We start from the raw sequence: 27,709 nt of genomic DNA, 5'->3' as shown, positions 1-27,709 counted from the left end.
CTGGTAGAAGCCATTGGAGGGCTGGAGTATGTCCTCAAGGAGGAAGCGGATGTTGAAGCATGATGAAGAGCCAGCTACCCTTTGGTTTCCAGGTCAGTCCTCCCTTTGAGGGGGTAACTAGGCTCACCGTGGGTGACAGATCAATGTCCCCTGGCAGAGAGGACACACACAGAAGTTACTTCAGAGCCAAAGAGGAAGCCCAGTCCGCAGGTAAAAATTAGACTTTTATTTGCGTCACCAGGATAAAGATTCACTTTGTGGTTCAAGTCAATGTTCAGAATCATAACAGGCCAGAAAGAACTGATCCCGAGTGCAAGGCCAGGAGGGAGGGGACCAAACAGACCAAAGAAAGATGACAACCCCATATAAAAGATGAGTGGGCGGCTTCACACACAGACACACACACACACACACATACCACACACACAGATGGAATGTCAGACAGAGGCGAATTTCACAGGGTCACTTCTGTTTCCTTTTAAATACAGGCTTTGTGGGGTGGTACTTTTTGTCTTGTGTCCAGCTATTAACAAATAAAATGCTCCCTGGAGGGACATGAGGGCGGGAAAACAGGAAGCAGTGCGGGGAGAATTCATACCCCTCACCACGGGGCTTCTTGCATTGCAGGATTGGCCCACAAAAGTTAAGTTCACAGTCTAGCCAAGGTGCCTTTTTTTTCCTGGGTTTTGATTGGCTGAAAGACCTTTACAAAGGAAGAGACCATGGGCTTGGGGATCCTGTGCTCTTCTAGGGGTGGATGCTTCTGGAAAAGAATATGGACTCCAGCTGGGGCCCTCAGCACCAATAGATGGATCCTCTTCCCTCTGTGGGTGTGTGAGCGTCTCCCCCATTTCTAGAGCAGGGGAAGGGAGGTTCAGGCTGTGGCACCTCCCAAGCACAGGCCCTACAAGAGTGAATTCTGGTCCCCAAAACTGCATTGTGCTTTGAGATCAAGAGGAAATGGAGTAGACTGGCACCTCCCCAGGGGCTCCTGGTATGCCTCCACAGCGTTCTCCCCATGCCACACACAGGAAAGGGGACTGGCCAGGCAGGAGGGTGGTTCCTCTAGCAAGTCCTTGCACGTTGTCTTGACCACTGCATTGCTGACCTGACCAGTGCCTTCAGGTTCGAACCTCACCCAAAGCAGGGTCTGTGTGCAAAGGGACCTGATATGAGACTCAGAGTGAAGATGAGAGTCGGGGGACCCAGGAGAGGTGTCAAGAAAACTCAGAGATGAATGAAGTGACGACTGTCCCAGGCCCCAGGTGCAAAGGAGGAACCTGAGTTTAGCACCGATTTAGAGATGGTGCCGCCAGCTTTGGAGTCCTGGACTCTCTTCCCTGCTCCAAGGACAGGAGAGCCCCAAGGGAGCTACCACAGTGTGGGTGACTTGGTCCTACCCTACTCTGTAGCCTCAGACACAAGGACAGGAAAGCCTTCTCCCACCTTCCCAGTGAGTGAGCAAAAGGATGGGGCCTCCTATGAGTCCAGGACTGTTTTCATTTTCTGACTTCCCAAGCTCCAGGCCCCATCCAGCCTTGTCGTAGGGAGGGAAGGCCATAGGACCTCTTCCCAGGGGAGTAGAAAGGAACAGCTCAGTTAACTCAAGTGACAGAGGCATCCCTTGCTCTACCCTTCACAGCAGGCTCCCAGCCTGGGAGATAAATAGAGTCCCTGGAGCTGGGGAACTCGGGCAGAAATAGGCCCGGGGAGAACACCCTGTTCCCTCCTTCCCGCTGCTGCCCCTAAAACTAAGGCAAGAACTTGACCCAAGCTGTGCTTCCTGAGGAGCTCTTTGGCCATCCTAGGTTTGTGTGGGCAGGACGGCACACCCAGCATGTAAAGGAACACACACAGGATCAGGAGGGTGGACTAGCAGAAAGGTAAACTCATCACATTGGTCCCTACATAACTGAGGCTTCAATACCTACCCCCTGGGAATGTGTGGAACCCCACCTGGAGGTATGAGGAGTATGGAGCTCACCCCAACCTTAGGATAGAGTGATAGGAGAGCTAGACAGGAAATGAAGCTGGGAGCTAACCAATCCCCCCTTCCCCAAGACAGGATCTCATCTGGCTGTCCTGGAATTCATGATATAGACCAGGCTAGCCTTGAATTCAGAGATCTGTTTGTCTCTGAATCCCAGATTAAAGGTATGTGCCACTATGCCTGGCCTAACCAATCTCTTTAATGGGTCTCCTATTATTTCAGCCCAGCCCTGTGAGCCCACCCTCCCCAGAACAGTCCTGCCCTCCCCAGAGTGCCCAGCCTGTTCCATCCAGAGAGAAAAATCAATCAGTCGGTTGGTCCAAGGGAAAACCCGCCAGAGGAAGGAGCCTGAGACAGTGGCAGAACAAGGCTTGGGTTGGCAAAAGGAGCTGGAGGAGGGGCAGGGATGAAGAAGCAGTGGCGGATCTTAAAAGACAGAGACACTGAAGTGTGGATGGGTCAGGCCCCAGGACAGACGTGATGCCATGGAATGCATTGAAGACAGTGGGTGGGGCAGCACGGGGCTCAGATGGCCTCCACGTAGTTGGCTGGCAGCATCCCTGTGTCGCCAGTGCGCTCCACGGTCCCATACATCCAGCCATCATCGATTTGCTGCACATTGACGATGGTGTCCCCATCCTGGAAGGAGACCTCGTCCTCGTCAGCAGCACTGTAGTCATACACTGCGCGGTACCGTTTCTGGGGAGCACAGTCAATAGTCAGCCTGGGTATTGGATGTAGGCTCTCCCATACCCAGGCAAGTGCTCTGCCAAATGACTCCCAGGCCCCTTGTTTTCTCTCTACCTCTTGGGAACCTCGGGAGGACAATGAGCCAGAAGATAGGGTTTGGGATGGGCTCTGCCATAGAGTATCTTGGACCTGTTTCTACAGGTTGGCCTTAAAGTCCCATAGGTTCAACACCAAGACAGTGGTTTTAAAATGTGATATGCCAGCCAGACGCATTCCTTTAATCCCGGCACCCAGAATGGAGATCAGCCTAGTGCACCCAAGTGGGATGTATTCCAGAACATCAAGGCCAGCACGTTCATACCAAGGACTGTCAAGCCTCTTACTGTTGCTCATTTTCTCACCCAGAAAAAACTGGATGAGTCCTACCGTAGGCCTGGCTCAAGATGGCAGCACAAGACTACCTTCTGCCCACACAGGGACACAAAAGCTAGCAGTACATAATCGTTCCCTAAGGGAAAGAACAGGACCACAAAGTCCCGTGCATATTAGGCAAGTGCTCTACCACTGAGCTATATCCTTAATCTTTATCTCGCGTGTGTGTGGGGGGGGTGTGGGTGTGGGTGTGCGCGCACACGCCCATACACAGGTGCATACAGCTGTGACCCCTCTCACCCAAGGGTTTCTCCATTCCAGACAGATACTTACCCCGCCACCACCAGGGGCACTACGCTGTATGGAGACAGGGGCTGCAGGTTCCTTGTAGCCACCATAGGACTGAGTCAGCTGCTGTTGTTGGGGCTGCTGGTAAACTGGAAGATGGAAGGGACAGGACTCAGAAAGGGTCTTGCCAAGCCCATTGCCCTTTGAAACCAAAGGCATGAATTTTCAACCCCAACCCAGCCTTGCTCAGCAGCACCCCCACAAAAGCTTACAGCTAAGCGTGCACATTCCTTAGTGTCTTGGACTTTCAGGAGGGCTGTACACTCCTCGTACTGGATCTACTTTTCCCGACGGATCCACCCACACCCTTAGCAGGGATGGGAATGTGATTCTGGGGAACAGTCCTACACGCATGGATGCCTCTGTCTGTGTGTGTGTGTGTGTGTGTGTGAGCGCCCCCCCCAGCCACTTTCTCACTGCCCCTCTCTCCTGACCTCAGGGACCCCTCTTGCACTCCCCAGCTCCCAGGCTAGCACTCACCCGGGGCACTGGTCGGGATGTGGTGAGGCTGTGGCTGTTGCTGCTCTGGTGGCCTCCGGTAGCTGCTGCTGTCCTGGGGTTCTCGGCGCTCTGGCTCCACACCTTCACCTCCACTGGGCCCCATGCGGCTCTTCTCAAATTCCTCATGGTATTTGATCTGCAGTGCGGAAGGGATGAACGGGTGAAGGGCTTCATTGCAAGCCAGTCTTCTCCCATTGCCACCCAAGCTGGGGACGGTGCCTATCATCCTAGTCACTGAGGCAGGAGGGAGGAGCTGGGAACTCAAGGCCAGCCTGAGCAACATAGTGAGACCCTTACACACACACACACACACACACACACACACACACACTGTGAGACTCCTGGAGAGCTACAGAAAGACGGAGTACCAGCTGTCTAAGTAACCATGACAAGCCTCAGCTAAACCTTTCTTTTCTTTTCTTTTTTTGGAGACAAGGTCTTACCACATAGACCAGGCTGCCCTTGAACTCCACAGGGTTCACCTGCTTCCTGGCTTAGTTAACCTCCTTAAAAATGGACCATTGGATGTGTATGCTATGAGTTACTACAGGGTACAATGAGATAACAGCCGTGCCAGCCTGGCTATGTATCTTGGGGGCTGGTTCTATGGCTCAGATGATAGAGGGCTTGGTCTAGTATAGTGCCCACAAAGTTGCACACTCTGCAGGAAATCAGGCATGGTATATACCTTTAATAGCAGCACTTGGGAGGTAGTGACAGGTACTTTGGAGTTTAGGCCAGCCAGGTCTACATAGCCAATTCCAGGCTGCATAGTGAGACCTTGTCTCAAAACAAGCAAACAAAAAAGTTCAATATCGTCCTTGACTACACAGAGAGAGCAAGAAGAGGAGGGAGGGGGCTGGAGAGATGACTCGAGGTTAAGAGCACTGACTGCTCTTCCAGAGGTCCTGAGTTCAGTTCCCAGCAACCACATGGTGGCTCACAACCATCTATAATGCCCTCTTCTGGTATGCAGATATACACGGAAGCAGAATGTTGTATATATAATAAATAAAATCCTAAAAAAAAAAAAAAAAAAAAGAAGGGGAGGGAGGAGGGAGTACATGGTAGGAGCTGAACCTTTCTAGCTCCCACTACGGTCAATCCTAACCACCACAGCCACTCCTGTTAATTGGCCCTTCCTATGGCCAGGCCCTGTGACACATGCTCAGTTACTATCACAGGCTGCTCATTTTATAGGATCAGCAGGTGACACAATTACTGTGCCAGCCCCTGGGTTCCCTTGAGTGACATTAGTACATCCTCACAAAGTACATACTACTTTAATAATGACACAGAAACATCACTGTACAAATTCAGAATATATACTGTAAATGCACAAGAAAAAACAGAAGCATCAGACAAGAGGTTGTAGGTGTCCTTCCACACCCTCTCGGGACACATCCTCACCTTGAAGAGCCTCAGTAAAGTCTACTCCCGGCTCTCCCACAGAGGAAACTGGTAGGGAAATGAAGCAAGGGGGCAGGAGAAGGTCTGGGTTTGGGTAGAAGGAATGAGGTGGAGACGAGCTGAACAGCTGCTCGCCAACCCTGGGAGAACAGTACTGTGACTGTCCCATCCTAGAGAGGCTTCAGCCCCTGCCTAGGAGGGCTGTTTCTTGCTTGTTGACAGGACCCTGTCTTGCCCCTCCCTAAGCCTGGAGAATGGCAGTGTAGGGAAGGAGTCTGGGAGCTAGGCAAAGCCTGCTTGTTTTCTTAGAAAAGAAAGAAGCCTGGCTCTGGGAGTCCTGGTGGGGGTTTGACTATCCACTCCCCACACTCTCTCTCTGCTGCCCCCCCCCCACACACACATACCCTTAGCATTCTTTGTGCACTGTTTGCAGAAGGCAGGGAGCTGTGGCCAACTGGGAACACCTGGGTCACTACTACTGGCTAAATAATGGTTATTACTGTAGTACAGGCTGACAGGCAGCAGCTGGCATGGGGATGGAGTGTGGGAGGACTGTCATCTAAAAGCAGACAGCTGCTCACTCTCAGAGTTTGGAACTAAGACTTCTCCCTTACTCTGTCATTTCCCATGAAGAGACACACATTCAAATGGTAAAACAGTCTGGGGTAAGACTCTAGCTGGACTCAAACTCCAGAGTGAACCCCTAATACCACCTGAAGGGCACCCACAGACACAGGGTAAAGGGGGACCTCTCCAGTTCCTTGGGGACCCTGCTCCATAGCCAATAACCAAGAAAGAAAGTGAGGAAGAGGAGGGAACAGCTCTGCATCTAGCCCTGGGTTCCAGCAGAGCCAGGTGACCCTGAATGACAGACCCTCCCTGAGTGGGCTCTGTATTACCAATGGGGTGAAAGGGAGCTTTAGAAATGCATGTGGGGTCCGCAGCTCCTACTCCACAATAAGGGCCCCATCGCTGTGCTCTAGGATCACGGGCTACTAGGCCCCGCCCACAACTCACCCTTGAAGGACAGACATTTCCTAACACCTCAGTGTCCTCATCCATATTGAGGCCATGGCACCACCTATTGTCATGTCGTCCTGAGGATGCCCATTCGTTCCTAAGGCAGGTGTGCGAACTTGTATTTACACATTAGCTTCACCCACCATACTCCTCAGAAGTCACTTCATGCAGCCAGGCATGGTGACATTTACTTACAAACCTAGCACTCAGGCGGCGGTGGTGGCACACTCCTTTAATCCCAGCACACTGCAGGCAGAGACAGGCAGATCTCTGTGAGGCCAGCCTGGTCTACACAGCAAGTTCTAGGACAGCTAGAGAGCTACACAGGGATTCCCTGTCTTGAAAAAGCAAAACAAATAAACAAACAAACAGAAAATATTGACAGCCTTAACATCTACACAGCTCTTCACACCAAGGCCATAAAAGCATCCCACACATTATCCCCGATACTGATAATAGTCACCCTAAACTATAAGCAGGGGAGCTGGCTTTCAAGTTATCCTCTGACCTCCACAACACACATACTAAGGAAGTGATAATTCGAGATGGATGCACACATTCATTCCCATTTCCCAGAGGAGGGACAGGAGGGAAGAAAGGCTTGCAGACCTCTATGCTGGAACATAGATTTTACTGGGACAGCGGACAAAGTCCCAGGTAGACAGACAGACCTTTGCCTGAGAACAAGTGAAGGCAGAGTGACTAAACACCTAGTTGCCATTCTATCTTTTTCTGTCCCAACATTGAGTGGACTTCTATCCCCCTCAAAATGGGGGATAATCATAGGATCACCCTCTCCTGGGGACCCAGATATGCAAACAAGGGGAAGCATGGGGCAAATGGCTGGAAATGAGGCCCCGCTCACGCTGGCCACTGCCCTCCACTTCCTCCCCAGCAAAACAGGGAAGCTGTGTGATTACTCCTGGCCCACCTAGCAGTTTCTTAAGCAAACAGGCAAAGCAACGTCCTCCAGAGGGTCCTGCCGATCATGGCTCACACGTGACTCAGACCTTTTTATTAATTTATGTGTTTTATCTGCACATGTCTGTCTGTGTACCACATACTTGGTGCCTTCAGAGGTCAGAAGAGGGCATTGGATCCCCTGGAACTGGAATTACAGCTGGGTATGAGCCAGCGTGTGGGTGCTAGGAACCGAAATAGGTTCTCTGCAAGAGCAGTAAGCACTCCCCAAAGTTCTGACCTTTTTTGTTTGTTTTTGCTTTTAACCCTGGTTATACTGGAACTCACTCCATTGATCAGGCTGGCCTCAAACTGAGAAACAGCCCAAATGAGGACAGGCAGGGTCCAGGGTCTCCATGGCAGGAAGCCAGGCCTCTGTACCATAAGGTCTCTCTGCATGTGGGTTCAGTGACTGGGACCGAAGGACCCTTATTGGCAGGCCTTTGGTGTGGCTGGGTAGGGGCCCCTCCGAGGCTGGGTGGCTGATGTTCTGCTTTCTGAAGCACCTGCTTCCCAACTGCGGTGGGAAAAAGTCTGACTGGCCATATGTCTGTCCCCACATGACGCTGCATCATGGCTTAGGCAGTAACATCAGACTTTAAATGGAATAACCAGCTTGCTCTTATAAGCCTGCCCTTTTTTGGGGAGAGAAGGGGAGTGAAATCCAACTTTGTGCCCTAATATATTACTCTTTTCCTCACCCAGCCCAAGAATAACATTTCATTATTGTTCCCATTTCACAGATGGGAAAAACAAGTCTAAAGAGGTTAAACAGACTATAACAGAATCTACTACTTACTAACATAAGAGCCTTAGTTCTCAAACACCATGTAATATGGCTTCCTATCAGAGATTCATGTCTCACCCCACCTTAGATGGGGTTTCTCTGTGTAGCCCTGGCTACCCTGGACCTTGCTGTAGACCAGGCTAGACTGGAACTCAGAGACCCTGTGTCTGTCTCCTGAGTGCTGGGATTAAAGGGATTCGCCACCACCACCTGGCTTTTTTTCTTTCTCTTTAAGTGGCACTGAAGATCAGGTCCAAGACCTCATGCATGAAAGGCAAGTGTTCTAACATGGCTAGACACTCCCAGTCCTTGATTTGCACAGTGAGAAAATAACTGTTTACTGTACCTGTTATAGTGTGATTCGGTTTGCAAGGGGAAAAAAAATGGGGCTGGAGGTATAGACATGTGAACAAGAGAAAGCAATGCTCCCACAAAAGGCTTCAGCAAAAGCCATTTCTCATTCACTGAAGTCCTCAATGAGGGCTGGAGAGATGGCTCATCAGTTAAGAGTATTGGCTGCTCTTCCAGAGGTCTCGGGTTCAATTTCCAGCACCCACATGGCAGCTCACAACTGTCTGTAGCTCCAAGATCTGACACTCTCACACAGGCAAAACACCAATGCTCATAAAATAAGAATAAATTATTTTAAAAAATAAACAAAAAGTCCTTAGCAATTTACAGCAAACATGCATGTGAACTTAAAGCTTTTGCCCCCACAGCACAGTCCAGGGCACGCCTCCAGTGAAGCCAGAATTATAAGAGATATGCAATTCCCTCCCTCCCCACCTCTTCCCTAGAGATGGACCTCATGGCCTCACACATGCTAAGTCCACGTTCTGCCACTCAGCTGCACCCTCGGGCCCTTGGCATCCCATCTGTTCTCACAGTGTAGAGAGACCAGCTCTGAACACCACTGACAATGCTCATCACTGACCACATACTCGGCTTTTCCCTTGCAGTCACATGACTACTCTAACTTCAGAGAGCAGTAACTGAAGCTCAGAGCAGCCCGGCAGCTGTGGGACAGAAAGACAGGAGCCCCCATTCCATTCCAGCCAGCATGCCTGTGTCTCTCTCACCCTCTTGCTTTACACAGGGCTGGGGACAGACCGCACATCTCCAAGCAAACATCGCCATCCCAGGAGAATAGGCTCTTGGTTTTCAACTGCTCTGGCTGGCGAAGCCAGGCTCCATCTCTATAGGACAGTGTGGCCTTCAGAAACGGCCACCTGTCATTAGGTGCTAATCTAGGAAGGGACAGACCACACACAGGGATGCTATTTTGGAACCAAAATACAGTGTGGCTCTGAACAGCTTCTCAGAGCTATGCTGGAGGTTGGCACAACTTAGCCACAGTTCTGCCTGTGGTTTAAAATTCCCTCAAAGTTCTGGGACACAGCCAGGTCTGGTGTCCTCTGACAGGGGCTGGCGAAACCTTTTGAGTTTAAGTGATAACTTTCACTCAGTACAGACCACAGTAAGCCAGGGGATGAGTTTACAATGCTGAATCTCGGGCTCCAGTCCAGGGGTGTCAACCTGGAATGCTGGGCGAACAGAGGGCATTTTCACTAAATGTCCTATGATCGCAGGGGACCCTTTGTGTGTATATGGGGGAAACTGAATCCACGGGTCCTTATGCATGCTAAGCACTCTACCACTGAGGTATAGCCCAGCTGACCTGGAGAGGGGAGGGGGGAAAGGCTCTGACAAAGATAGACTTTAATCACATTCATTAAAACCAGGGGAAAGACTTCCAGCATTCAGTCGCACTTCAGAGCTCCCAGCTCAGGCTCCATCTGGTTGCTCTGGAAGCCCAGGTCAGGTTCAGGGCACCTCCTCCAACTCAAAAATAGGACAATCAGCTAATTGCAGCCCCATGGTGGCTGATGAGATGCTATCTCTAGTGTGGATTTCTTGGACACAGCCAGTTTTTGGTACCAGAACTCCTCAGGCATTAATGTGTCCAATGTTCAATAACAGGGTGCAGAAAGGCAGGTGAAACAGACTGGGTGTCAGAACATTCTGGAAAACTTCCAGAAAGTGACATGGGGATGACTAGGGTTTGCTGGTCTCCAAACTCACAGGGTAAATCAATGAATGAATGACCCAGAGGATGGCACACTGGTGGTGTCTCAGGACACAAAGTCACATGATTGGAGCTCTGTGAGCCATTCCATGGTTTCCCAATCACCCAAGGTCACACCACTTCCCTTCTCTCCATCTAGGGAGCTCTCTGACACACCCTTTTACCCTCTGTGTGGTCTGAGCCAGAAAGGAAACTCCAGGGTGTGTGAGTCAGGCCCAGGCTGGAAGAGGGCAACTGTAAGAAAGTTTCCTGGGGGCCCGACAGGGTTTGAAGCTTCTGAGGATCACCTTCCAGCCCAGGAGAAGCAGTGCATTCCCTCAGGCCGTTCATCTTAAACTTCAGTGCAACGACTGTGTTGCAAAACCCACTTGGTCAGACTATCCCTGGCTCTTTTTATGAAAGAACAGAAAATATCTGAATGAGCTCTCCAAGTCCAAAGCACGTATTCACGACAGTGGTTTCCTTCTTTCCTCCTCTGGGCCCGGTGCATGCTGGGTGAATGCTCCACTGGGAAACTACATCCTTAGTCCTCCTCCAAGAAATTTTCTTTGTCTCACACAGGGGCTCATTATAGAGCCCAGAATGGCTTCAACCTCTTGATCTTTGCCTCAACCTCCAGAATGGCTCTGAATCCATGACTCTCCTGCCTCAGACTCCTAAGAGCAGGCATGTACCACTGAAGAAAGAAAATGTTTCTTCTAGACAGAGGGCAGAATTTGAAAGCTATTCCCCTGGGCAGGGGTGGTTCTATCCCCGACCCCTTTCATGGAATCTACCTGACCCTCCACTATAACTCACCAGGGGCATAGCCCAACTCGCTTATGAGAGTGGCAGGACACTGAGGGACCTGGAACCTGGAGGGTGGGGACGTAGGTAGGCCATCTGAATCTGGATCCTATCCACCCAATCCCTAGTCCCTCAGCCCAGAGTGACATAGGCAACTGGTGGGTCCTTTCCTGTTACAGACACGAGGACAGTGCCTGCCTCACCCTTCATTTACAGGAGTCTTGTTGCAGCTGATAGGGCATGTTCTAACGCTCTGTGCTCAGGTGTGCACCCATGTTCTGTGATGTCTACTCCCACATATTCCAAATCAGGCCCCTGCAAGCCCAAAGACACACAAGCTATGGCTGTGCAAAGAAGGAAACTGAGGCCTGTCCTCTAGCCCCAGCTTCTCTGAAAGACCACACAGAGACTGTCACTTCACCACCCACTCCTCACGCCTACCCATCTAACAGCCAGACACCCAACACCCAACAGACACCGATGGCCAGCCCCAGCTCCGGCCTGAGAAGGCCTGGAGGCAGGGTAGGGTCGGCGGGCAACGCCAGCTGGGTTTTCACACAGGAAGGAAGAGCAAGCTGAGGTGGGAGGTTGGTGAGGGAGAGCGGAAATGACTACAGTGTTAGCACCCAGAGGCAGACAGGAGGCTCAAACCACCCCCCCACCCCAGCCCCAGCTTTGACCCTGGTGCTAAAACAAGCATCTAATCTGCACCCTGCCCCCCCCACCATGCCTGGGGGGAGAGGGGGCTACTCTAGAGAGTGGAAGGTAACTTAACATCCCCATGCATATAACACTCTGGACCAGCCTTAGGAGTGGTCCAGGACCTCTAGGTTCTTCTCTCTCTCTCTCTCTCTCTCTCTCTCTCTCTCTCTCTCTCTCTCTCTCCCTCCCTCCCTCCCTCCCTCCCTCCACACACACACTCTAAAAGGGCAGTCTCTTTAAGGAGGAAATACCACTTGGGCAGAATGCCTAGCAAAGAGGGGAACAAAGAAAGGGCACTTGGGAACCTCAGCTTCTCCCTTCCCTCCATTCAAGCCACTGCCACACAGCAGGCCCTCCTGAGGAACCAAAGCAGGGATGCTAGGGAGCGGATAAGAGAGGAGGGCAGAGGGTAGCTTGGGTAACAGCGGGCAGGAGCTCACATTGCTGATCTGGTCCTGGGTCTTCTTGATTCTCTGCAGCTCGGGTGTGTCTGCCACCACGCTGAAGCCTTTACCCTTGTTCTTCTCAAACTCTTCCTTGTAGCGCACCTGGAGGCCAAGAGGGAAGAGGAGAGCCTGGGGTCAGGTGGAATGTGAGGACAGGCATGCCTAGCCCGAGGCCCCTGGCCAGAAACCCCCAACACAAAGCCGAAGCCTGAGCCGGAAAGCGTCAGAGCAATCATAACCCCATTAATAACCACACAGAAGGTTCTGAGGGGAGACCACACATTGAATGCCCATAAAGAGATGGGCAACACCTTGGGGCTAGAGTGATGGCTCAGTAATTATGAGTACTAGCTGTTCTTCCAGAGAACTGCAGTGAACACTTAAACGCCCCCCCCCCCAAAAATAAAGATGGAGGCACTTCTGCTCAAAGTCTTGACATCAGAACATGCTGACACCAGAAAATAGCATCAGCTGGGCATGGTGGTCCGAGCCTTTAATCCCAGCACTTGGGAGGCAGAGGCAGGCAGATCTCTGTGAGTTCAAGGCCAGCTTGGTCCACACAGTGAGCTCCAGGACAGTCAGGGCTACATAAAGGGAGACCCTATCTCAAAAAAAAAAAGAAAGAAAGAAAAGAAAAAGTCCCAGAAGCTAGTGCCTGGGTGTAATCAGTAAAGCCCTGGAACCAGGGGCCTGCAGCAGCCAGAAGCAGTGACCAGAGTCTACAAAGATGAACTTCAGGCAGCTCACACTCTGGTCTCCAATGTACCTCAATGGACACGAGCCATGAACTCTAGTGACAAGGGACCCTTTCTAATGAATGGATTTCCCACCAGGATCCTGTGCCTTAGCCTAGCTATAACCTTGGTGACCGTTGAGTGTTAGGCATCCTGGTTAACCTGGTTAAGCATAGCTGAGGACATGAGCAGCTAGCTTTCACCCACTGTCCTTTCCCTGGTGGTGGACAGGCTAGCCTGCTGTGCACTGTACTTACAAACTGCTTATGCCAACTCTACCCACTGTGAGTGGGTACCCAGACATCCATGGCATCAATTTAGAGATAGATTGTTAGATTCAGATTCATCTGCTGTGAGTTATTTTCACTTTCCCTAAAGTGGACAATAAACCATACATTCAAAAGCAACAGCAGATTGCCTCTCTGTGACATGTAACCCGGGTCCAATTCCTAGCACCCAGGTGGCAACTCACAACCACCTGTAACTCCAGCTCCAGGGCGTCCAAGGCTCTCTTCTACTCTCTGAGAGTATGGGGCACACACATGCTATAAAACATGCAGGCCAAACCCCATACACATAAAATAATACCCTTTTGTTTGTTTTTTTCGAAACAGGGTTTCTCTGTGTAGCCCTGGCAGTCCTCAAACTCAGAGATCTGCCTCCCTCTGCCTCCAGAGAGCTGGAACTAAAGGTGCACCCCACCAACGTCCACCAATACTTTTTTTTCTTTTTTAAATAAAAAAGATCACTGCTGCCTGAGATTACATGGTTTAGCAGCAAATGTCTTGAGGCTCCAGGATAACAGACTCCCACCACTCCCCCCCCTTGCCTACAGCTATAAGAAAGTCCTTGCCAAATCTGAGGATTCAGCAGCCGGCATGCCAGCCAGAACCCGGCAGGACCCACCTAGAGAGTGGGGGCGTTTTTAAGCAACCAGCTGAACAGGGGCCGTGCCAAAGGACAAAAGTGCTGTCCAGGAGAGCGGTAACCCCATCACTGAGCCTTTGACAAGCCAGAACAGCTTCCTGGAGCCTGCCAAGCTGGAGACAATAACTACAGGAGAGGGAGAGGGCTACACAGGCAGAACCTCAGAACAGAGGTCTGAGCCCCGGGGGAAGCCCCACCACTCTATGGAAAACTAGAGGCACTCAGGATACACTAGAGAAAGGACTTCCCAGGCACTAAAGGAACTGCAATCTGAGGAACAGCTTGTCCTTCTCTGGGGATTTTAGAAACCAGAACAGAGGCTGGGAAATATTTGCAGGGTAGAGAACTGTTTCTTGGCTTTGGATGTCCACTTTCTACCTCAGTCTCTGTTCCAGGCAGCACCAGCTGCCTGGATTTCCTCTACAGTGGCTGCACTATCCTGAAATGGGTCAGCCCAGGACACAGGGGCCAGGATGTTGGGAGTTTCCAGGAAGGCCAGGCAGCTCCCAGGCCTGGAGTCATTGGTCACACATTAAGCTAACACACTGAGGACTCACAGCTTGTGAGATCTGTCAGGTCCTCCATGGTCAGGATCGCCATTTAGGTGGATCCTCCCTCCATTGATGCAGATAAAAAGAAAGGCCTAAACCGGTTTGATAGCTCAGGCCTGTAATCCAGCATTCAATGGGCTAGATTAGGCTATAGCTACACAGCAAGACCAAAAAGATCTGGCAGTTTGAATGCAGGTGGTTCATGTGACACCTGGTTCATGGGTCTGGGCCCCTGAAGCTATAGGAGAAAAGTTTAGGCCCAGGCCACCCAGAGGGATGGTAGATGGATGCCTAACATCTACCCTCCTAGGAAGGCCTGAAACAGCACATGACTATTAGAAGGCCCTTCAGGAAGGAGACACCAAGAAAGAGAAGAAAAATTGAGACTGCAGAAACCCAGAAAGGTCCTTGCATGCCTTAGATTCCTGTAAAAAGAGCCATCACAAACATTAGTTAAAACATGGGAAAAGCCAAGGATGGTAATACACGCCTATAATCACTATGCTCACAAGGTAGAGGAATGTAGGAGTTTAAAGACAATCTGTGGTGGTGGTGTGTGTGTGTGTGTGTGTGTGTGTGTGTGTGTGTGTGTGTGGTGCTGGGCATGGTGATGCATGCCGGTAATATGACTAGAGGCAGAGGCAGGAAGATCATGAGTTTGAGGCCAGTGCAGTTTATACAATGAGATCAGATTCTCTCTCCTTCATGTCAAAAGATAGGGAATTTCATGTCACTGAAGCCTCAGGTTCCACGTCTGTAAAATGGGAAATCAAAGGTGGCGCCAGTGCTGAGGCAGAAGTGCTGTGTTGCACACCACATGAGGGCAACTGTGGAAGGGCCTTGTCAACGCCAACGTGCTGAACCAATGCCAAGCCCGCTCCGCCTGTTTCCTGGCTCTGCTGGGGTCAGGCCCCTAATCCAGGGAACAATTACCATGGCAACACTGCAATGACATCAACTGGTTCCCAGGCTTAGGAACTGCCTTTCCTCCTCACTGGAAGGATCATCCATTTCACCCTAACGTGGGAGGCACAGAAGGTAGGATAGGAGGAGGCAGGGAAGCCTGGGTGCCACACAATATGGTTACAGGTCCCAAGGCAAGCCAGGTCCCATCTTTTTTATTTATTTTTATTTTATGTGCATTGGTGTTTTGCTATGGGTATCATGTCTCCAGGTACTGGAATTACAGACAGTTGTGAGCTGCCATGTGGGTGCTGAGAATTGAACCTGGGTCCTTTGGATGAGCAGCCAGTGCTCTTAACTGCTGAGCCAGCTCCCCAGCCCACCAGGTCCCCTCGTGAGGTTGGGGTGCAGGAAGGAAAGCTGGCTAGCTAGTCTCTAAAGTTCCACTCACCTGGAGTCTATGACCTTATCTAAGCATCTTTTGGCTTTAACAGAATAGTGGTGAAGGAAGTTCTTAGAGCTTTTTATTACTAACAGGGGTAGCTGGTAGGCCCTCACTGAGACTTTCCCTTCACCCATGCAAGAGTGCTTGCATTGGTCTGGATGACTCACCAGCTATGACAGGGTAGCGGTGAGGACAAAGCCTGCCAGGTCACTCAACCCAGTTGTCAGTTTGGCTACAACAGAGCCAGATGACTCCATCCCTGCACGGTGCTGCCAGGGCCTCCCTCTCTGGAAATTCCCACAACAGCATAGAGCATGACGCCCAGGCAGCCAGGATCCAGGTAGGTTTAGTTACCCTCTCATTTATCCCAGCTGAGAGCTGGAACATAGCATTCCTACTCATTGTAATGCAATGACCTCCTTCTGGTGTTAGACCCACACTGTGTAACCCATTTCCTTCCAACTGGATTTTACATCAGACCCACAGATGTGAACGCTACTGAAAGATCGGAGCTGGGAGTGAGGGGTCACAGTCATTCCATCCATTTCCTCTCCATTCACAGAGAACAGCAAAAGGAAACATTTATCAAGCCCTGGCAACACGCCAACAATGGCAAACACCTAACACATACTAACATTCCCACAGCCAACCCCGGGGGAGATGATCCCCACTTGATACTTGGAGGCCCCGAGGCAGGGTGGTTAAGTAACTAGTCCCAAGCCACAGTTAGTGGTAGTAATCTAAGATTCAACCTTAGGCTGCTGGCTCTGGTAAAAATGAGATAAGGTCTCAGTATATATTCTAGGCTTGCCAGTCCTGAGTGTGAGCACCTCCAGGCCTGGCTCAAACTTATTAACAGAGCATTTTTAAAAGACATGTACATGTATGCGTGCGTGCGTGCGTGCGTGCGTGCGTGCGTGCGTGCGTGCGTGCGTGCGTATCTGTGCCCAGCACTACCTCAGATGCTTCCTCAGGGATATACCCTCCTTTGAGAGGGGGCTTCTCATAGGCCTGGAGCTCACCAATCAGGGCACAGCTCCAGGAATCTTCTGGTCTGTGCCTCCCCACTGAAGGATTATAAACAGGAACTACTCTGGCATTTTTTCACTGGAGGGGGTAAGAACTTTACCACTGGCACTTTCTCCCTAGTCCTTTTAGTTCATGGTTACAGATAGGTGCTACTAAACTTAGTAAGAGTGACACTCTTCAGTGTGTGCTGCTGTCGTGCTGGTCATGGGATCCAAGACACGAGTGGCGGAGAGGCACTGTACACTTCCCTCGCCTCAAGGGCATTTCCTGAAACACTCCATGAAGGTGACAATAAAGAAAAAACAGAGACACTCCCAGCACTCCTGCCTGGGACAAGGCCTGGACTCCAGTCACACACATCCTCTCCTCAGCCCCATCCCATATAGTGGGGTACAAGTGAGAAGAGGGGTCTGGGGCAACTGCCAGCTTTGACAGCACCAATCAGAGTGTCATTTCTGGGCAGTTCAGCGGTTGGGAAGGTCATAGATATTCCAAACACCCAAAGTGCCACTTTGGGAACCAATATAGCAGCGAGAAAACAAAGCTGAAATGGCCCAGGCAACTCCCCAAAAGAAAAAGAACCCATACATGAAGCCAGGCCAGGAAGGAGACAGCCCTGGAAGGAGCCAGCCCTGGAAGGAGCCCATGACACCCTGCTGGGGTGCGGCAGGGAAGGGGGAGAAGGCTCCCACTTTTCTTCCAGCCAGCCACACAAAGCTCTAACTAGCCCTACCCCCACAGCAGCCACAGACCTATCACCAGGCCAGCCATGCAGGCCTGTCATTAGGCCCTGACCCCAGCTTCTAGGCAAATGGATCTCTGTCCCTATTTCACTTCTCATAGAGGAGGAAAAAAAACTATGAAGGGGGAGGGCGGAGCCTCAGACCGAACAGATGGTAGGACGTGGGAGAGACACACACTGCAAAGGGGAGCAGGTTCTTTCTGCGTCATCCCCCAGGTCCCCAGGTCCAGGAATGGAGCTGTGTCCCCAGTGCAGAAGGTCAACTCCCATCCTGTTGACTGACAGGGATCCTCCAAAGCTCTACCTGGCTCCCACCTACTCGAAGCCTCCAAAGCGCATAACCAGTAATCCCAACCCTTAGGAGGCTCAGACTGAAGGATTAGCGGGGTTTGAGGCCAACCTGGGTTAACGGCCTGTGAGCTGGGTGCCATGGGTGGTCAGTCTCATAGAACAGCTCCAGCAGCACACTCTTGAGGCCCAACCAGCTAAGCTCAAAGCCTGCCTGCCTTGGAGCCCTGGGCAAGTGGTGTTGAGAGACTGGGAGTTAGATTCCCCAGTAGGCAGACAGAGAGGGAGATGGGGACGTGGCAAGATAATAAAAATGTATCAGCGTGGCTTCCCCAAACCTCAGGGACCCCCTCCTACATACCTGGAACAATCCCTTCTTAGGCTAGGAGCAGCGGCTCACACCTAATATCTCAGCACCTAGGAGGCTGAGGCAGGAGAATTCCAGACCAGCCAAGGATAGCCTGAGATCCTGGCTTGGGAAAAACGGGAAGAAAAAAAAAAAACACAACACCAAAGAGGGAGCACCCCCCCAACCCCAACACACCACCAAAGAGACTCTTCCCTTTTGGACAACATGGCTGTGAAGACTGATGTACACAGACACACAGATGTGCAGGGCCTGTCCCTTACTAAGAACCTGCAAGAATGATTGCTGTTCCTACTTACCCCACCTACTGGAGCCCCTGATAGTCTAGGAACCTCCAAATCTGTGTGTGGGGAGCAGAACAGCCCTCCCAACAACAACTCCAGTCCTAGTGCTCATGCACAAAGGCAGGGGTTGGGAAGGGCAGAGCTGGCTGGTTCCTGATATCGGCCCCACCCCATAGGGGTCAGATTCCAGAAGCAAAAGGAGCTGAGGGTGAGTTCTCATGGGCTGGAAAGGGCAAGGGTATTGAATTTCTCCTTAGAGTAGGATATAGAAAGGAAAAAAGTTCTCTTGCCTTAATCAGGCACCTGGACTTCTGATGGCTCTTTTTGCCTGGCCTGCTAGAGGCAGTGGGAGTCTAAGCTCTGCCACTTCCCCTGGAAAGGCTAAGGGACAAGTGTCTGCCGGCACTGTGGAACACACTGGAAGGCTACACATACGCAAGGCACCACACTGTGAGAGTGAATGTAAAGGCCAGAGCTCAGATCCTACAACCTGGCTCAATGTGGCCTAGAACTCTGAGACACTTTCCACACAGGGACAGGAAGGAGCTATTTTCCACCTACCCCTGGAGTTGCATCAAGGACAAGAAAGGAGAAGTAACTACATCACTTGTTAGGTTTCACGAGTTCTCAGCAGCAGGAACTATTTTGTGTAGGTTTCTTTTTTTCCTTCCTTTTTTAGGTTTTTTTTGAAACCGGATTTCTCTGTAGCTTTGGAGACCAAGCTGGCCTTGAACTCACAGAGATCCACCTGTCTCGGTCTCTCAAGTGCTGGGACCAAAGGCATGCACCACCACCTCTACCGGAGTCTTTTGTGTTTTTTAAGATGGGAAAGACTGTTCCCTTCAGGTAGTAGATAGATAGAAAACTCATAAAGTTGCCAGGTATGGAGCAACCTACAATCCCAGCACTTGGGAGATAGAGACAGGAGAATGAGGAGTTCAATGTCACTATTTTTTCTCCTAAGATTTTTAAAATTTATTCATTTTTATTTTATGTGCTTTGGTGTTTTGCCATGGGTGTCAGGTCCCCTGGAACTGGAGTTACAGACAGTTGTGAGCTGCCATGTGAGTGCTGGGAATTGAACCGTGGGTCCATCTGGAAGAGCAGCCAGTGTTCTTAACCATTGAGCCATCTCTCCAGGCCTCTCCTCCTAAGATTTTTGTTGTTTTTACTTTTGTTTTTTTTCAAGACAGTGTTTCTCTGGAACTCATGGAAATCTGCCTGCCTCTTCAACTAAAGGAGTGTGCCACCACCACCTGGCTAAGATTTTCTTTTTTAACATTCAATTACATGTAGGTGTATGTGTCTCCATGTGGCTTTATGCGTGTGAACGCAGATGTCTCTGGAGGCCAGACGCTTCAGATCCCAGAGAGCTGGAGTTACAAAGGTTGTAATGATGTGGATTCTGAGCTGTCTTTCCAGCCCTCAGGGCAATATTTTAGAAGAGCTACGTGACATGTGACATTATCATCTCAAAACAACAACCAAAACAAACAACAACAACAAAAACCACCCAAAACAGTCCTGCAAGGGACGCCTCACTTCTCCTGGATGAGGAGTGAGTCCTTGTGGCCCAGCTGGCCCCACCCTGGGCACCATGCCAACCCAGTAAATTCCCTTACTTGTATTCTCTCATTTAATCTTTTAATCCTTGCTGAGGCAGGCCAGGCTGGTTCAAGGCAGAGTTCCTTAATAAGGTCTCAAGGCTCCAGACCACCTAGCTCAGCGTAGCTCAGTATCCCTGAAGGACAGTGTTTTCTGAGCCAGGGCAGACAATGTCTGATGTCTCCTTCTCTACTGTGGGAGCCTGTGCCACTCAGGAGAGTCAGGCTAAAGAGACGGGAGGACGGGCCCCCTCACACTGCCCTCTCTCCAAGGGGAGCAAAAGGTCTCAGGACATAGTTACAGAAGACAGGCTGTGAGACCCCGACTGGCAAGGTGCTGGCTGGCTCCCAGTCCTTCCGTGCCAGGTGCAACGGAGTGGCAGGCAGGGGACAGCCTCCTGGAGAAGGCAGGCTCTTGGAGCCCCAGCAGAGGCGAACAGATGCCCACACCTCTCCAACCAACTCCAGGTAGGAAGGCAGTATCTCTCCCCCTCCCCACCAGGTCAGGAAGTGTGAGGTAACTGAGGAAAGGTGGGGGAGGGGAGACAGCCAGGCCTGGGATTTCAGCATCTCAGGCCTCAGAGACCACAGGTGCCCTTGCCCAACCCGCTACACAGGCCCTTCCCCTTCCACCAGCCACAGAGTGCCCGCCCCTCACCTGACTCTGCAGCTCACTCTGTTGCTTGAGGCGGAGGTTTTCCGGAGTGTCAGCCACCATGGTGAAGGACTGCTTGGGGTAGTGTCTGCAGGACAGAAAGGAGATCGGGCATCACTCTGGGGAATGGTGGGAAACCCTGGGCTTCTCTACCGTTGGACAGCCCCTGCCCACTTGTCAGTGCTGAAGAGAATCAGGAACCTCCCAGGCACAGCTTAGGCTAGCTGAGGAGTCAAGACACAGCAGGCCTGAGTGACTGACTGCCTGGCAGACAGACTGTCCAAGGCCACAGGGAGGCTTCTGAAGGTTTCCGATTACCCTTGTTTCAGATAATCCAAGCCTTGGAGTCTCCCCAGAGAGGATCCCAGGGCCAGGCCACCCAGGAGGACCTAGTCAGCTGTGCAGATGGGCACAAAAATCAGAACTGAGACTAGCAATTGAGACCAAGCACACAGGAGCATGAAGGACCCAGATACCCAGAAGGTTCCCTATCAAAAGTCATAAACTGGTATGCTAAGACAATATGTGAGTCAGGTGGTGGTGGCGCACACCTTTAATCCCAGCACTCAGGAGGCAGAGGCAGGCGGATCTCTGAGTCCGAGGCCAGTCAGCTCTACACAGGAAGTTCCAGGTCAGCCAGAGCTACACAGAGAAATTCTGTCTTGACAACCAGAGAGAGAGAGAGACAGAGAGAGAGAGACAGAGAGAGACAGAGAGACTGGGAGAGATATGTGTCCAAGAAGGTGTTTCAAGGGGCTAGCAAGGTCCAAGTACAGGGTAGGTGGGTGATGCTTGTGGCTAGTCACCTTCCAGTGACAGGTAAAAGCAGTTAGCACTGTCCTGTGACTGAGTTTATCAAACTTGCTTGTTACCTTCTGTAGTGTTGTCACTGTCCTCCTTTGATAGACAGAGCAGAGCAGAAGCTAGAGAAGTTGAACAGTATAAACACACAGAAAGAAGTCAGAATTCTGACCCCTAGAAAACTGTGCCTTGGGTGGCCGGCAAGGACCTGAAGGATAACATCCTCACTGACAGAGAGGTACTAGCATTTGTCACTCAGCAGTCCCTGAGTCCACGAGGGGAGAAAACAGTTGTTTTTTGATCACTTGTCTATTGATTTATCCAAGCTTCCAGAACAGCGGTTGAAGCACAACCAACACTTCGATAAACAAACATCACACTGGATGTTGAAATTGGGCTAGGACAGGAGAACTCTTCCACAACCTCCTGTGTCACATGTCACCTCAGGTAAACCAGCCATGGTCTGGGTCTAGTGCTGGAATAAGCAATAGGAAGGGTTCACATGGACCTCACCCATCTCAGGGACAGTGAGTGGCTTCTCCAAGCAAGAACTGTACTGAAAACAGTCTGACGTGGCTCTGGGTGACTGCACCCATCACAGCTGTGACCAGTGGAGACCCCCTGACTCACAGGCAGCCAAACACCAAGTAAGAGAACAGAGATGGCCCATGAGGGCCTTCTTCTAGGTATGAGCGGCCCAGGCTGGTCAACATGTCCACAGCAGGTCATGAACCGCCACTTGGTTGTATGCGTTAGCCAAACCCGGCATATTCTCCAACCTCCTGTACCAACATATGCTCTCCCTCTGAGCAACCTTGGGTAGAGGACAACTGAAGAAGGTGTGGCTAGAAGGGACACAGTGATGGGCTGTTTCTAGGTGACCATCTTCACCCCGTGGCTGATGCCACTGTCTTAGGCCTATGTGGGTTCTGGCCATCCCAGTTGGCCACATAAAGAGCTCCCCCAGTAAAAGCGGGGAGCTAGATGGGAAAAGCAAACACAGGTGCCCGCAGCTGGCAGCAGGAATGGCTGTGGATGAAGGCAGGCAAAGGCAAGGTCCCACCCCCAGGTCTGGCCCAGTGCCCTGCAGCCAGGCCACCCACAGCTCAGGAGCCCATCCAAAAATTCCTGCTCCTGTTTGGGGCCGGGGAGGATCAAGCAGGACTCTGTTCCTAGAGACAAGAAATGAACAGAAGGAATGAAGTGAGATGTTTAGGAAAACTGGCTGGTCCTGGGACCCTGGGAGACAGGCTTCAGAAAGGGCCCACCACACAAACGAGGCCCACTCTGCAAGGGAAATGGGACACAAATTAGGGTGAGCCGGGCATCTGACAGTAGAGATGCACACAACAGAAGTAGGGGACACAGGATCCAGGCAGCTCTGGCCAGGTGTGGAGGGTCAAGTGTGATAACCATCTGGCATTATGTTAGACAGGGTGGAGGCAGCCTGGAGAGCAGAAGGCAGGGACTGAACAAGCGCACATCCACAGAAGCATCCACACACCCTGGGGCTTGTTCTCATCTGGCCGTGTGTACAGACTTAAAGCACAAAGCCATCTCCATTGGCCCAGGGATAGCCAGACTCGTGCAGACAGTCACACCCTCTCTAGTTCTGCAGCTCCTGCAGAATACTCACAGCATTTGCCTGTGTGTGACTAACAGATAGGTATGTCCTCCAAATTGGCAAGCATTTCCGGCCCGGAGCTGGCAGCTATGGCCCCTCCACATTCACACACCTCCCCCACCCACCTGTCCTCTGCTACACCGTCTACCCCACCAGAAGATCCCAGGAGCCCCTCCAACACGGACCAAATGCTTCACTTCAGATGGGATTGGGGGTACTTCATCATCTCTTTGTAGCCATCACCATCTTCTCCACCCCCCAGGGAAGGAATATTAAATGGGGGAGGGAGCCTAGATGTGGACTCCAGAGAGCTGGGGATGGGGACGGACTTTAATATTCTATCAGTTCTAGTAGATTAAGAAGCTCCAGACACGATGGAGTTGCTGCTACACCCAACCCCAGGCAGAGGAAGGGCTCCACAAGGACTGCATTCCTCCTGATGGGTCAGCCCAGTCCCCTCCCCACAGTCCCCAACCCTGGGCGAGACAACCCTGCCTTTCCCTTCTCCTGCTAGCTGATATGCTTCAGGTTCCCATGGCAACCTCATCCTCAGCTCCAGGCAGGAGAGCAGAGAAAGGGAGAGGGGAAGGAGGGAGAGGTCTAGGGAGTAGGGGGGCAGGGGAAGACAGACTGCAAGAGTATCCTTAACCAAGAAGATGCCCAAGGGGCCTGAGCTGGTTTCTTGTAGACAGCTGTGCTCAGGTTTGTTTCTAGAAGGCAGGACTACCTGCCTTCTAGAAAGTCCCAGTGCCACACTCCTCCCCCAACACATTGGTCTCTGAGGAGGACTCTTCCAGAAACCACTGCTAGGAATTCTGCTTTTCTCCTCCCTCTTAGACCCTAGGTTGAAGCCACCTTTCACCTTCAGATTCAGGGGAGGGGTGGGGGCGGGGTGGCAGAAACACACCAGTATGGACTCTGAAACAGCTAAGACCACAAGACCACCCACCCCAGCCAGATCAGGCTACAGCAGAAACAAAATGAGAGATGGCATAAAGGTACAGAGGTAGTAGAGCTGAGGACACACAGCACTGCTGCTCTTTGTCCCTTCCCAGGATAGCCCCTTATTAATCATTCCCAGAGAGTGTGGTGCCTTCGATAGAGGTCTCTCTCTCCACAGACCTGTCTTTGCCTATGATAGCACTAGTGGGGAGAGCAGGGGGGTGGGAGGGGGCATAGATAGGCCAATAGGACAGGAAGCTGGGTGGGGAGGGACAAGGAAGCTACCTGGCATCTAGGAAGGTGGCGACAGGAAAAGCCTGTGGTAGCCAGAAGGTAGACAAGGAGCCAGGCAGCTGCTGCAGGAGGGGGGTGACACACAGACACCACAGGCTCATAGCTCACAACTCCTTCACAGGCTGTCTGGTGTACAGCCTCTCCCCAAATACCCGACAAGGCTGGAAAAGGCAGGCATCAGCTGGATACCAATTTTGCATACAGAGAAACTGAGGCTTGGAGTCAAGGATAGAGACTTTGATTGCACACTGTCCTCTGCCCCACATCTGCCTGGCCAGCTGAGGGCATGAAGACCTGTTAGGGCAGAAGGCCCTAGTCCAGCTGCAGCTCCCAGAGTTCTTTGAAAAGCATAATTGGCAGGGTGACAGCCAAATAAAGTGTCTCATGCTTCAAGCCCATTTCTCAGTCTGACCTTTGAAACCCTTGAGAGGACAATTACCTAAGGGATCAAGAGATGTGGCCTCCATCTCAGGCAATGAGCTACCCAGCTGAGGACCTAAGCCACACTGTTCCGTGGTGGGAAGAGAAGATCCTGTGAAGCCAATCCTAGATGACAAGAGAATGTGGAGGACCTGTATCCAGAGGCTGAACAAGGGCAGACCACAGATTTTGAATGCTCAGCTCCCCATTTTTGCAGAGAACATCATCCCTTCCATACTGGGACCTCTTTTAAAAAGGCACAGCTCTGTGTTCAAAGCAGAGTAAAAATACATCAGCAAAATACAAGGAACTTTTGGTTTTTAGCAAAAGGAAGGGGAGAAGAAAAAAAAAAGCCCTAACATCCGGCCTCTGGTTAAGAGCTCTGGATCCCCAAAGCCCCTGCTGGGAACACTGCCCATAAGCAGGCAAGGAGCGGGGAAGGCTCCATTAGCCCTGATTCTTACCAGCCCCCCTCCAGGCCTCCAGGACTAAAGTGTTAGGGATAGGAAGAAAACAAGGAGGCATTGTTTGAGCAGAGGGTCAAAAATGAGCAATCCAAAAGAATAGGGGTAGACTAGAGAAAGAACTTACCAGCCTTTAGGCTTTGCAGACAAAATGAAAAGCTGCATCCTTTTAAGTCTTTTGTTTTGTTTTCATTCACTAACAACTTTAAACAATGTCCACACTTTTTCCCTGTGGGCAATATTTAAAGAGAAAAATTTTGCCCAGCTAAGTAAGGCATGGAAGTATTAGGCCTCAAATTCCTTATCAATACAAATGGGATTTTGGAAGAGAAAGTGACCCCCAAGCTCCTTGAGGCCCTGACATATCTACATTTAAGGCTATGGGGGTAAAGAAGGCAGGTGGCTGCATTTGACACTCTGGCTCCCAGTTTTTGCTGGCCTCCTTCATCCCAAATATCACACACACACACACACACACACACACACACACACACACACACACACACACACACCACATACACCCCATGCTGCTCCCAGCTCCTTAACACATTTGATTTAATTTTCCCAGTAAGAAGCAGAGAATAAGCCTTTAATCCCAGCACTCGGGAGGCAGAGGTAGGCGGGTCTCTGAGTTCGAGGCCAGCCTGGTCTCCAGAGTGAGTGCCAGGATAGGCTCCAAAGCTACACAGAGAAACCCTGTCTGGGGGTGGGGGGGCAGATAATGTGGGGGAATTAGGCAAATGCCCCCACCCCAGGACTGTGGCAAGGCCAACCAGATACATACATAGCAAAACCTATCTCAAAACAAACCAGCCTGTGGCTAGAGGTAGCTGGGGTGTAGAATGCTTGGCCTAGCTAGCATGCATACAGCCCTAGATTCAAGCTCTAGCCATGAATAAGCCAGGCACACTGGTACAAACCTGTCATGTCAGCACTTGGAGGTGGAGGCAGGAGGATCAGAAGTCTAAGGCCAGGCAAAGAAGCAGATAGCTCAGCTCTATAAGCCTGACAACATGAGTTCAAACTTCCGGAACCCACAGTGGAAAGAGAGAAACCACTCGTGAAAGCCATCCATGGACCTCTACGTGAATGCACTGACATGTGATCACCAGCCCAAGCAAACCTACCTCTCTTTCTCTGCCCCTTCACACATATGCAAACTTTCTTAAATTCAAGGTCATTCTTGGCTACACAGTGAGCCTGGGCTATCTGAGACTTTGTTTCACAAACACTGGGATTGGGATCAGGATGCTAGAATAGACTGACTGAACCCTAATCCTAGTTTAGACCCTGGAAATGGATAGAATCACAGTCCCAGCAGGAAGGACATCTCCAGTCTTCTCAACTCAGCCCCTCACCCCACAGTTCAGGAAAACTGAATCAGGAACCCAGGTATCTGCTGTCACTGTGATGGGGAAAAGTTCTACTGAGGTCTCTCTTCCTTCCCCAGATGGTTCCTCTAGTCTACAGTGGGCCTCCTGTCTGCAAGTCCCCAAGGCAATTAGTCCCCATCACCACCCCAACCTCAGCCCTGACCTCCACTCTGACTGTTTGCATGGACCCAGTGAAACAAGTTTGCAGGATTCCAATGATGACGATCCAATTTACAAAACAAATAATCCAGGGCATAAATATTTCTCTAGCTAACAAAGCAGGCCCACTCCACCCACCTGGAAGCTACATGTAAGAATAGGTGAGCAGGCGTGCTTGGGCTGCTGCACAGATAGGCATGTGCCCCACCCCCCATCCCACCCCAGTGAAGAGCTGACCATAATGAATCTACAGGAATCTCAGTGGGAGCCCAGTGGGTGCCCAGGGAAGGGTATGAGGCCACTCAGGACAGTGTGTAATTGCATGCCTGTCGCTCACCACACCAGGCAGGCTGGCTCTGAGTACTAGCTTGTGTTCATGCCCCTGCCTCCTCCTTAAACATGTCGTTGCAAGGAGAGAAACAGAAGTCCTTTTCACTGTTGAGTCACTTTCTAGAACTTTGGAAAGACAGAAGGGACACTTGGCTTTCTTCTCTCATTTCTTCGTCCACATGAGCCTAAACTGCCCCCAGTCTCAGACACTAGTTAGGATCAGGCAGCACACAGAAATTCCCTGCACACCAGACTCACCCCACACTCCCCCCACACTCCCTGGGTGGCCTAGAGCCCTGGCAAAGTGCCAGGAGATGTCACCTGGCCCTATATGTCTCACCCTAGTCGGGCTTAGTCCAGTGGAGGGGAGCAGCACCCTGTAGAAAGGTGTCTAGCCTGCGGCCCACAAGTACAACCAGGACTGGAAGGAATCTAGAGTGCAGGAGGGAACTACTCCCCAGAAGCCCCAAGAACCTGAATGTCACTGAAAATAGGTTCAGAGACAGCTGGAAATGGGAGAGAATAAAGGGACTATTTGACACAGGGCCTAGCACACAGCAGGTCTAGGGTAGGGGAAACCCAAGCAGTTGCAGATGCCACCTATCTGCATTTGACTGGGGACAAGAAACTCAGCAGACAGCTCCACAGACACAAAGCCAGCAGGGAGCAGCAGCC

At 51.2% G+C, this 27,709-nt stretch overlaps 1 protein-coding gene across 1 annotated transcript in view; it reads right to left on the bottom strand.

Annotated features, from left to right (window-relative positions):
- Positions 1-203: 203 nt before the first annotated feature.
- Lasp1 (LIM and SH3 protein 1) overlaps positions 204-27,709 on the bottom strand; it is a 37,512-nt gene continuing 10,006 nt past the window's right edge. The window contains exons 3-7 of the mRNA XM_027424077.2: positions 20,631-20,715; positions 12,093-12,200; positions 3,881-4,037; positions 3,386-3,489; positions 204-2,689 (exon numbers count right to left, since the gene is read on the bottom strand). Of these exons, the coding sequence (XP_027279878.1) occupies positions 2,516-2,689; positions 3,386-3,489; positions 3,881-4,037; positions 12,093-12,200; positions 20,631-20,715 (628 nt within the window). The 3' untranslated portion in view covers positions 204-2,515. The remainder of the gene's footprint in view (positions 2,690-3,385; positions 3,490-3,880; positions 4,038-12,092; positions 12,201-20,630; positions 20,716-27,709) is intronic.

Source organism: Cricetulus griseus, chromosome 7 (assembly GCF_003668045.3).
Source record: "Cricetulus griseus strain 17A/GY chromosome 7, alternate assembly CriGri-PICRH-1.0, whole genome shotgun sequence".
Taxonomy (NCBI): domain Eukaryota; kingdom Metazoa; phylum Chordata; class Mammalia; order Rodentia; family Cricetidae; genus Cricetulus; species Cricetulus griseus.
Note: the sequence above shows the minus strand (reverse complement) of the source record. Positions and strands in the feature narration are given on the sequence as shown.